At 46.2% G+C, this 12,461-nt stretch overlaps 1 protein-coding gene across 1 annotated transcript in view; it reads right to left on the reverse strand.

Annotated features, from left to right (window-relative positions):
• The window catches only part of BRAF (B-Raf proto-oncogene, serine/threonine kinase), an 87,125-nt gene extending 83,974 nt beyond the window's left edge, over positions 1-3,151 (reverse strand). Inside the window, exon 1 of the mRNA XM_054064979.1 lies at positions 2,962-3,151. Within this exon, the coding sequence (XP_053920954.1) occupies positions 2,962-3,105 (144 nt within the window). The 5' untranslated portion in view covers positions 3,106-3,151. The remainder of the gene's footprint in view (positions 1-2,961) is intronic.
• Between the last annotated feature and the right edge of the window lie 9,310 nt (positions 3,152-12,461).

Here is a 12,461-nt window from a genome sequence, read left to right on the forward strand (position 1 = left end):
CTTTGGTACAAAAACTAACTGTAAAAAAAATTTTTGCCTCCTGCCACTTCTTTCCCCCGTCCTCCCTCTTGCACTGCAGTTTATTTATCCAACTCATCTCTACTGATATTACTGTTTCTAGGGGCACGATATAAACCAGTTATTGAAATAATTCCACAGAGATGTGGGGTTTTTTTATGGCAGAAATAACTGAGAAAATCAGTTCCATACAGAGCTGCACCAGAACTATCTGGGTGATAAAAGTCAACCAGAACCTTTTAAACCTCATTTTGCTGCTGCAAGAAAGCATTTGTTAAACCTCACTCTTTAGGTATTTCGGTTTCTCAACCAGTTCAGTTTCTCCTTACTCAGGGAAGTTAAGACCAGACTTGCATTACTCAAAGCATTTAATCACGCTGCTGGTTAAGTTTAAAATACATGTCTACTGCTGAGTTCTGCCTTCCTTCAGCAAGCAAGCCAGTAGTTCCTTAAGAGGACGGACTCAATCTAACCTCTCACTAGCACCAACAGGGCTAGACTCCTTCCCTATTTTTCCTCTCTGGCTGTCTGCCCAGCAGGAGCTCTAGTACTTGTCAAACTTTTCAACTCTTTCATTCCACTAGAATATACCACACTGTTAATATAATTATCCAAAAAATTGGATGAAAACACTGGTGAGCTGGGAGTCAGACTGGACCCTCTCTGCAAGCTGGCCCAGCCCAGCTCATCCTTCCTGTTGGAGGCTCTCCCCAGAGAGCAGCAAGGAGCCGTTACCTAGTGGGCTCAGTGCCTCCCAGGGCCACAAGGCTTTGCTTACACATGAGAGGTCCTGTACTGACTACAGACATACTTGGGGAAACTGAGCTGAAATCATCTTCAGCAACTAACACCCAGAACAAGGCAGCAGGCAGAGCTTCTGCAATCTGTATTTACCTCCAGAACAGACTTGATGCACACAGCATTTGGCAATCCCTTCTCACTTCGATGCCTACAAGTATTCAAATCTGCAAAATACCTTGCGCTGTCACAGCACATTTTATTCCACCTTCTGAAAACATTTCAGAAGCATTAGCAACTTACACTTTAACCCCAGCAAAACAGGTAGTGCCACTCACTCTCTGTGGGATTGAGAAGTTAAGTAATGTGCCCCAAAAGACAGGAAGTATGTAACAGAGACATAAACCAGAGGCCTGACACCCCCCATTCCCGTGCGGTGCCCTGTCCGTTACAGTTTCTTCAGAATCTGTGTGCAGAAACCATGACCCACGCCAACATCCACAAAAGGAACTGTGCCCAACCCGAGTTTTAAAATCATAGAATCATGGAACGGTTTGAGTTGGAAGGAACCTTAAAGATCATCCAGTTCCAACCCTCCTTGCCATGTGGCAGGGACACCTCCCAGTAGATCAGGTTGCTCAAAGCCACATCCAACCTGGCACTGAACACCTGCAGGGATGGGACATCCAGGACTTCTCTGGGCAACCTGTTCCAGTGCCTCACCACCCTCAGAAGAAAAAAATTTCTTCCTGAGATGTCATCTAAACGTCCCCTCTCTCAGCTTAAAATTGTTACCCCTTGTCCTACCACTGCGCTCCTTGATAAAGATAAAATACTCTGGGTGTTTCAAATCCCTTGGTGAAAACCAATTACAACCCCCCCTACACACACACAAGCAAAGATACACACACATGGAAACACGCACAGACACATGTGTCTACAGACACATGAGCACAGAGATACACGCGGACACAGACACACATTTGCAGACACACATGCACTCACACAGAGATACACGCACACATACACTCATACAGAGATATACACACATGCATACACACACCAACAGACACTTGCACAACCAGACACACGCACACTCACACATGTGCACAGACATGCAGATACATGCACTCACATACATGCACAGATACACACTCACAGGCAGAGATACAGACAGTCATGCACAAACATATGCACACTGACACACGCAGACACGCACATGCAGACACATGCACAGAGACATACAAACATGCACACACAGAGGTATACACATGGATACACACACATGCAGAGATACACACACTCACACATACATGCAGACACATACACGCACATACACATGCACAGACACTCATACAGACACAGGCAGAAAGATACACACACAGATATGCATACATCCACAGACGTGTAATCACACAGATATACACGTGCACACAGACACGCAGAGATACATAAACATGCACACAGAGAGATAAACACACACATACAAACTCACATGCAGAGATACAGATTTGCACACACAGATGTACATATACACACTCACAGAATCACTGTTGGTTGGAAAAGACCTCCAGGATCACCGAGTCTAACCATTCCTATCAACCACTAATGCACACACAGACACACGCACACACAGAAACACACTCACATGCACAGGCAGACATGCACTCACGCACACACAGACACACATACACAGGCACACGTGCACACTCGTGCACGCAGAGACAGACACATGCACACAGACATGCTCACACAGACACATGCACACGCTCATACATGCAGAGACACATTAACACACACTCAGACACACATGCAGACACACTAACACATTCATACACACACATGCTCATACTCACATACTAACACAACAGACACACGCTCAGACACACGTGCTCACTCACATGCAGCGAGACACTAACACACACGCAGACACACTAACACACACGCAAAGACACACTCACAGACACACATGCTCACACTCACACGCACACACTAACACACACTCGGAGACACACACACACGCTGACACACACAAACACACACTCGCAGAGACAGACGCGCACACTCACACGCGCCGCCGCAGCGCCCCCCGGAGCGCGCGGGCCCCACCGGTCGGTGGCGGGGGGGGGGAGAACGGACGGGACACGGGATCCCCGCCGAGCCGCGGGGCGGGCGGGAGCGTGACGGTGTTCGGCGCGGCCTCACCTCCTCCGGGATGGCGGGGTCTCCTCCGCCGGCCGCATAGCAGGCACCGAGCGCTGGGGGCGGCGGCGGCGGCGGCTCGGTCTCGGCGTCCCCGTTGAAGAGCGAGGCCCCCTCGGCGCTCCTGCCGCTGCTCAGCGCCGCCATCTTGGCCCTGGGCGGGAGGGGGGGAGCGCTGGGGCGCGCGCGCGGGGGGAGTCGCGTGCCTGGGGCGGGGTGTATGTTGCGGGGGGGGGTGGGGGGTGTAGGAGGGAGGAGGGGGCGCCTCCAGCCTCGGCGCGCGCTGTGTGCGGGGGGGGAAAGGGGGGGGAGGAGGAGGAGGCGCGCGCGGGTCCCGGCCGGCTCCCAACGGCGCGCGCCACCCGCGCGTCACGCCCGGCCGCGTGACGTCACCCAGAATCGCCGCCGCCAGCGCGCATGGGCCGCCGCGGCGTCACCGGGAAACACCCTGACGTCACGGCTCGACATCCCCACCCCCCCACCCCCCCGCGACCCCCCGTCGCCCTGCGAACATGAACCGTGGGCGCCGAGACCGAGAATGGCGGGGAATGAGCGCCCCGAGAGTGCGGGGAAGCGAACACGCTCCATCAGGGCTGGGCAGCGCGAGGAGCGATCTCCATCAGTCGTGTGCAGGGAGACAAGAGCCGGTTACAGAATGCGTGTCCCACTCACATGCAGATGGATAAATCTTCCCAGAAATCTTATGCATATTCTGTTACTTTCCAAGGTCTAATTTTAATGTTAATAAGCTTCTCAACAGCCAAACCTCTCGCTAATTTGGAGCTTTGGAGCCAGCTCTGACCTTGTGTTTGAGACGAGGAGAGTCTGCAAACAGAGGTGATCCCAGCAGACACATCTGCTCAGCACAGACCACACTGCACACAAGGCACTGTCATCTCCAAACAATGAGCAGTGGCTGGGAAAACTGTCTGAAAGAAAACATGCTGACAGAGGGACGTTTTGTCTAACTTTCAAAAAATAAAATTACTTAGATGAAACCTTACTTTGGCTTAAATAAAAAATATCCTTTTTGTAACTACTTCTAGTATCAGGAACACCTCCCACATAAGGACAGCCTGAGAGAGCTGGGGTTGCTCAGCCTGGAGAAGGCTCCAAGAAGACCTTATAGCGACCTTCCAGTACCTGAAGGGGCTACAGGAAACTGGGGAGGGACTGTTTGCAGAGCCTTCTATAGAATCATAGAATTGTTTGGGTAGGAAGGGACCTTAAAGATCATCCAGTTCCATCCCGCCTGCCACGGGCGGGACACCTCCCACCAGACCAGGCTGCCCAAGGGCCCATCCAACTTGGCCTTGAACACTCCCAGGGATGGGGCACCCACAGCTTCCCTGGGCATCCTGTGCCAGTGCCTCACCACCCCTATGGTGAAGAATTTCTTCCTAATGTCCAATCTAAATCTTCCCCCTTCCAATTTAAAGCCATTCCCCCTTGTCCTATCACTACAGGCTCTTGTAAACAGTCCCTCCCCAGCTTTCCTGTAGCCCCTTCAGGTACTGGAAGGTCTCCTCAGAGCCTTCCTTTCTCCAAGCTGAACAACCCCAGCTCTCCCAGCCTGTCCTCATAGCAGAGGTGCTCCAGCCCTCTGATTATCTTCACAGCCTTCCTCTGGACCCATTCCAACAGCTCCATATCCTTATGTTGGGGATTCCAGGACGGGACACAATACTCCAAGTGGGGTCTCATGAGAGTGGAGCAGAGGGGGAAGAATCATCTCCAAAAAAGGAACAGTGTCTGGAAAAACACTGCTTGAAAGAAAAGATGCTATGAGAGGGACATTCTGTCTAACTTTCAAAAATTACTCAGATGAAACTTGACTTTATCTTAACTAAAACACATTCCGCTCTCTGTCACCACTCCCTCCACTCGCTCTGGCCGCGCCCCCCCGCGGCAGCAGCGCCCCCTGGCGGCCGGGGCGGCCGGAGCGGGGCAGAGCCGGGCTGGGCTGGGCTGGGCTTTGGGGCTCCGGCACCGAGAGCTGCGGGCTGCGGCGGGTCCCGGGCTGCGGGACCGTCCCAGCACGGGGAACCCCCGCGTGGAATGCGAGCAGGTGCCTGCAGGATTAGGATCATAGAATGGTTTCGGTTGGAAGGGACCTTAAAGATCATCCAGTTCTATTCCCACTACAATGGGCAGGGACATTTCCCACCAGACTAGGCTGCCCAACGCCCCATCCAGCCTGGCCTTGAACACCTCCAGGGATGGGGCATCCACAAGCTTCCTGGACAACCTGTTCCAGAGTCTCACCACTCTCCCAGTAAAGAAACTCCTCCTTATGTCTAGTCTAAATCTGCCCCTCTCCAGTTTATACCCATTGCCCCTCGTCCTGTCACTCCATGCCTTTGTAAACAGTCCCTCCCCAGCTTTCCTGTAGCTCCTTCAGGTACTGGAAGGTCGCTATAAGGTCTCCTCCAAGCCTTCTCTTCTCCAGGCTGAACAACCCCAGCTCTCTCAGCCTGTCCTCATATGGGAGGTGCTCCAGCCCTCTGATCACCTTTGTAGCCCTCCTCTGGACCCGTTCCAGCAGCTCCATATCCTTCTTATATTGAGGATTCTAGAACTGGACACAGTATTCCAGATGAGGTCTTACGAGAGAGGAATAGAAGGGCGGAATCACTTCCCTCGCCCTGCTGGCCACGCTTCTTTTGATGCAGCCCAGGAGCCCAGGACACTGTTGGCCTTCTGGGCTGCAAGTACATATTGCTGGCTCATGTCGAGCTTATCATGAAACGGCACCCCCAAGTCCCTCTCTGCAGGGCTGCTCTCAATCACATCATCCCCCATTCCTGTATTGAAACTGCAGATTGCCCCAACACAGGTGTAGGACCTTGCAAGTGGCCTTGTTGAATCTCATGAGGTTCTCACAGGTCCACTTCTCCAGCTTGTCCAGGTCCCTCTGAATGACATCCCATCCTTCCAGTGTGGCAGCTGCACCACTCAGCTTGGTGTCATCTGCAAACTTGCTGAGGGTAAAAAGGATGGGAAACAGGTTGGATCTTGCATGTCACCTGGGCTTGGGGTCTGGTGGGAATGGTGTTTTGGTTGGCCTGATATCATTTGGCAAGCAGCAGCGTTGTGGCTTGGAGGTGAATCTTTCTAAACACATACCATGCAGCAGTGACAGAGACACTTCCAACAATCACAGCTTCATCCAAAAACTTTGTGCCTGCTCTGGTTACAACTAAAATAATTAATTGCTGGAACTGATAAAACATCCTTATTTTTTCCATTGATGGCATTTAGGCCTTGAGCTGCTGCAGCTGCAAGCTGGTGTTTTATATGCGTAGGGTGTTTATTCATGTAGAGTGCTTCATTTATGTAAGATGCTTCAAGTGAGGGAAGGGTCTGCTCATGAGCTCAGCAGAAACTGGGACCCCTTCCTTCTCCTTGGTAACACCTCTCTTACCCTCTGGCCAGCCTTGTCCAAACTGCAGGTTTGGGAGCAGATCTCAATTTCCAAACACAAGCATCCATCCAGCCTGCACCATGGCTGCATGATGGGATGTGCATTGCTTTCCCCAGTCCCCTGGCTTACCAAGGAAAAAAGGTGGGCTCACAAAACAGGACCTACTGTGGGCTTTAGTCTTCTGGTGTGAATGACAGAGGAATCAAGGTGGAAAGTAGGGTTCCTTGGAAAAAGCTGCTCCCTCCAGCTCAGAAACGAGGAGGAGCTGGAGCCAGCAGCCACCACTGCCCTCCAAAGCCTGCTCCCAGCTTTGTTGCCCCCAGTGCCTGTGGCCATTTTCCCAATACCAAGTTGAAACGTGCAAGTGCAAACATCCTTATCTTTGTTTCACTTCAATTATGAATAAGAAACCATACGACCTCTTGATGTAATAATCCTGATGATAGATTCGAGGTTTGTATTTCACCTTTCTCACTGGGGCCACTGGTGTGTAAAAGTGTTTCAAATTCTGTTTGATATTGGCAGTGCTGTAACTGGTAAATAAATGCAGCATCAGTTTATGGTATGGGAACACCAAAATCACAATGGAATCAGGAATAACAGACCCTGTGGTATGGAGGGAAGGAACTTCAGGCATGAATTTAGCTGAGGGTCTTTCCTGTAGAGAGCTATGTTGTTTAGTGTCTATAAACTGGAGAGGGGTAGATTTAGACTAGACATAAGGAAGAATTTCTTCACCATAACAGTGGTGAGGCACGGCACAGGTTTCCCAGGGAAGTTGTGGATGCCCCACCCCTGGAGGTGTTCAAGGCCATGTTGGATGAGGCCTTGGGCAGCCTGATCTAGTGGGACGTGTCCCTGCCCATGGCAGGGAGATTGAAAATGGATGATCTTTAAGGTCCCTTCCAACCCAAACCATTCTACGATTCTATGATTAAACACATCCTTGCTAAGTTTAGAAATTTCTTTCTAACAGCTATATTAATGAAGAGAATGATTATCAGCAATTCCTGCTAAGCTATGGGAATCTGTAATGGTAGTAAAATACACATACAGACTATGGAAAACAACACATGGGCTGAGGACTAAACGTTAGGACAAATTACCCTGGTCTTTGAGGGAAAATGCAGCAAAGGAAATATGAGATGGCTCTCCCAGCACACAGCCTGCTGATGTTAATGGAAATGCCAACAGAGGAGTATGGGTTGACTAACAGATTAAGTCCATTCATTTCAATGCGATTTATACCAAGGGATAACTTAGCCTCAGTGTGCAGAACATAGTCATAGCCCTTGTTTTATTCTCCTAGCAATTTATGTCCAGGACATAACTCTAGCAGTGATAGCAGGCTACTATAAATCTGTAACTTGCAATGCCTTTCTCAATGCTTTTAGTAGTCTTGTGTGCCTTTGTTCTTGAGCTTCTGTTTTTTTCAGAGGATTTGCATTCACATAAAATGTATTTGCTAGATTTCATTATTGCATTTGATGTACCACCTAAGAGCTACAATGGCCAATGGATAACTAAAACTAGCAATACAGCAGAGTTACCACTCAAAATACATGACATAGGAGTTACGCTGGTTTTGGTTTGTTTTGGTTTGTTGTTTTTTTTAATAAAGAACAGAATACTGTTTTAAAAGATATTTGTGTAGGAAGGAGACAGAAATCTACTATTTATGATATACTTTCCTTTTGTTTGAGGGAATCCACACCTAGGGATAACTAGAATTTCCTGCTTCTTCACATGGTGGCATCTTTGGCCTCTCTGCGTAACCTGTCATGTTGGAAGATAAATCACTATTGACTGTAACTATTTCTTGGTGATATGAAACCTTATCTGCTAAGAATTGCTAAAATATTTTTACAGAGACTAGCTTTGGTTATCAACATAGGTCAAAATCAAATTTACAAACTAGATTTGAAAGGCTAATTTCTGCTCTCAAATCCATAGGCCACTCAGGGCACTGGCTGGTTGATTCCTGCAATGCAGCACAGCCAGTTTATCTGGTATTGCAGCAGGTAATGCTTACTTGTAAATGCAAAACCTGCCACCTCCCATTAAGCTGTTCGTTATACACTGCGGTTTAATCCACTTCAGATAATTTTTTTAAATTCAGATCAGAAAACAAATCCAGCTGTTAAAAGACTCTTCAGCTAGATTGCCCACCACAGAACATCTATCTGATCTAATCAAAACCTGAATTTCCAGAGCACAATGTTGCAATGAGTCAGTAAGAAATTAGATGTCTGCATGAAAGCAACTGTCTCATTGTGAGCATTTGAACACACCTTTATACTTTCCCTCTCAAAAGAACTAATAAGGCGCTCCAATATGAGAATGTCCAAAAGAGATAGTAAATTAAACTTAATGTCGGTCTCATTTACAGTACTCTTTCAACAGGGGATACTATCTGGAAGAAAGCCCAGCCATCACATTTAATTGTTATGATAAAAACTTCCAGTTCCTTAACAAAAAAATTACAATTTGTATATTAGTACGATAATAGGAGCTTTTCCCCCCTGGCTAGCTGAAAATGCGACACATTTTAAACTCCCAAACTTAAAACCGCTTAGCATTTTCACACATTGAAAACAAATATTTGCCCCATACATTATAGCATTTGCACTTGGCCCACGTACACTTGAAAATGATGGATTAAATTCTGCACCATAAGAAAATAATTACAGATCTTCTAATGCTAAAATATGTGTGTCACTTTTAAATGCTGTAGTATGAAGTGAAACTGCGCAACTTTATGTATCCAAGGCACTGGTACTGTTTATATATAAAATCAGTTCTCAGTCTTAATGGTGTTGATGGAACACTGACACTAATGCTAACAGTCATGTACCCTATAATCTTGGCCAGAAACTGTGAAGCAGAACAAAAATTCACCTGTTGTCCAGAATTCAGTCTTTTCCTCGTTATTAGTCAGAATAACACATACTTAAGAATATTACTTTGCTCCCCAGGAAAAGAATATTGAAGATATTGTTTGAGGAAAGAACTGAGTTTTTATTTTTATTTTATTTTTTTTTTCCACTTCTCTTTAGCACCTATATTGGTGTGTTATCCCACTCACTTTAAGATATACTATACATCTTTTCATATTGCTAGCAATCACAGTCTGATTGTTCCAATGAGAGGCAATAGAGAAAGCAAGACTCCTTTTCCTTTTTTCCTCTTCTCTTTCTCTTTCTCTTTCTCTTTCTCTTTCTCTTTCTCTTTCTCTTTCTCTTTCTCAACTATTCCTGCATTGTATTTTTTCCTTTGGTAGCTTCTTGAAAACTTCTAATTCAGGAGATTTACCATTCTGTGACTCTGCTGAACCTCAAATATTCATACCTTCAAGTGAGAAATTAGGTAATATTCAGGTAGCAATTTGAACTTAGCAGCTGAACAATCTCACTTTAGTTCTTTGCCCTTGAAGTAAATACATGAACAGAAGTGATGAGGATGGGTGAGTACTAGGAGAAAAAATGAGGTAGGGAAGAAAGAAGAAAATGTGAATCCGCCAGGTTCTTAACTCAGTTTTCATTCTACCTTTAAAAGCAATGTTGATCTATGAAGCTTTCTTTTATGTATAAATAATAACATATTCTGGATTTTTTTTGCAATGATATTGGAAACATTTACATAGTATTAATTTGACCCAAGCATAATTTATTTTAGAGTGATTATCTTCAAAACTGTTGCTCTTGTCTCCCTAAACCACAGTCCAGACCTTCAGAAAGTAAAAAGCAAAACATTTTCCTTCAGAGGCAGTATGTGGGAGGTGGAGAGCAGGAAAGGTGATGGAACTGGGATATGGGAGTGTCTTTGCATGTAGGTCCCTTCCATGGTCTTCATGTTGTTCGGTATCACACGAACAAAGTGCTAACCTGTTTCATTCCTTGTCTGAGTAGTGACTTCATGGTCCAGCAATGAGAAAACTACATATTTTGTTGAACAGTAGCATAAATACTGATGAATGTAGCATATAAGGAACCAAGTGATTGTGCCCCTATATTTGGTGCTGGTGAGGCTGCACCTTGAATACTGTGTTCAGTTTTGGGCTGCTCACTACAGGAAAAACAATGAGCTGCTGGAGTGTGTCCAGAGCAGGGCAATGAGGCTGGTGAAGGGGCTAGAACACAAATCTCATAAGGAGCAGCTGAGGGAACTGGGATTGTTTAGCCTGGAGAAGAGCAGGCTGAGAGGATACCTCATCTCTCTCTACAACAACCTAAAAGGAGGTTGTAGTGAGGTGGATGCTGATCTCCCAGGCGACAAGTGACAGGGTGAGAGGAAATGGCCTCAAGCTCTGCCACAGGAGGTTTAGAAACATCAGGGAAAGTTTCTTTACTGAAAGAGAAGTGAAGCATTGGAGGAGGCTGCCCAGGGAAGTGGTGGAGTCACCATCCCTGGAGGTGTTCAAAAAAATGTGTAGACATGGCACCTCGGCACATGGTTTAGTAGGCACAGTGGTATTGGACTGATGATTGGACTTGGTGGTCTTCGAGGTCTCTTCCAACCTTAACGGTTCTATGATGAACAGAGAATATGAGCCCTGAAACCATCCGTAAAAGAACAGAAGTAGCAACCAGTGGAAAAGGAGGGGGAAGTATAGGGCAAAAGATTAGATAGAGAGAGAAAATAGTGGAAGTAGCTAGAGGAGGAGAAGATGCAGCTCTCCTAAGAAAAGAGAAGCAGATGAAAATAGGGAAACAAAGGAGTAGGAAGCACTGCTTTCCTGCCTGATGTACTTTACTGAAACTGGGACCAAATCTCACGTTTGAGAGGATTAGTCAAGACGCTCCTGTTACCTTAGCATCCTTCGTCATTGCTTCCACACATTCTGCTCATTCAGATATCTGATTTCTGAGTCCTTTGTGTTGGATAGTGATAAGCTGATCAGCTTTACAGACTAAGTAGCTTTAGATTCTGAACATTATTATTCCAGCATGAACAATCACATTTCCTATCTCAAACCCATCCCATTTAAACACACAAAGAAGCAGTAATATGATTGAGTGAGTTCCAAGAAAGGGCAGGAAAGGATTCTACCTCAAACAAGTTATTTTGCTGTTCAGAAAATGTTCCAGTTCTAGGATTTTTGTTCATAATATCCAGGCTAGCTGAGCTTCCCCCGACCTGAATACCTGCTGTAATTTGATTCTCCAGCACTTTACAGACAGGTTGGCAACTCTCTACATGTCTGATCTAATACTTTAGTTCTGCATCTTGCAGTTTCTAGCCTCTTCACTGAACAGAACAAGTCCATTACGGTTCGTATTGCCTTGGAGTAAGGAAACTTTAGGAGTCAAAAAAGGCTAAATCAATAATCTGAATCAAATACAGAAACCACAGCTTTAACTTGTGGAAGAGAGATCGTGGTGACTGATTTTTTTTTTTTCAGGGCAATACACCATGTTGCTGGAGTTTAAAGAGTTATTGTGCATCGGTGATAGGTCAAAAGGGATACATAACCCTTTTAAATGAATGCTTATATTGTAGCATATATAAACATATCTTATGTATTTAAAAATATGTCTTTTGCTGACTGAGTCAGTATCACAGTTCATAATCCATCCTTGCCTTTAATCCTCACTACCACCAAGACAGCACAAGCCTCACAGACGTTTAGTCTCTCCTAAAGAGGCAAGCTGCCTGCTGAGCACGTGGGAATTAGGACAGTCTGAACCACACTGCTGTATTCTCATTGGTCCTGTGAGTATGCACTCGGCCAAAGGCAAAATTTCTGGTGCAGTGGTCAATGGCCTCTCAATGTTTTTGATGCTATGGATTGCTTGAAGCTTGCAGTTATGCCTAAGGCCCTCGGATGTGGTTATTGCTTTTTAATGCGATATGACTTCTCTCTCCAGAAGACACATTTGTTTTGGTAAATGAAGGCAATTTCTGTTAGCCCCTCTGGGGGAATTCTGCAAGGCTCCAGCTTAGATCTTCCTTTTATCCTATCTTTAAGCGGTTTGTGTGCCTAGTCAATACCCTACCATCCTTCCTCAGAGAGTATTCATGTTTATTAATAAACTTTCTACTATCAAGCAAGTTGAGTTTGAAAATACAGAAGCACATC

Source organism: Cuculus canorus, chromosome 1 (genome assembly GCF_017976375.1).
Source record: "Cuculus canorus isolate bCucCan1 chromosome 1, bCucCan1.pri, whole genome shotgun sequence".
NCBI classification, from domain to species: Eukaryota; Metazoa; Chordata; class Aves; order Cuculiformes; family Cuculidae; genus Cuculus; species Cuculus canorus.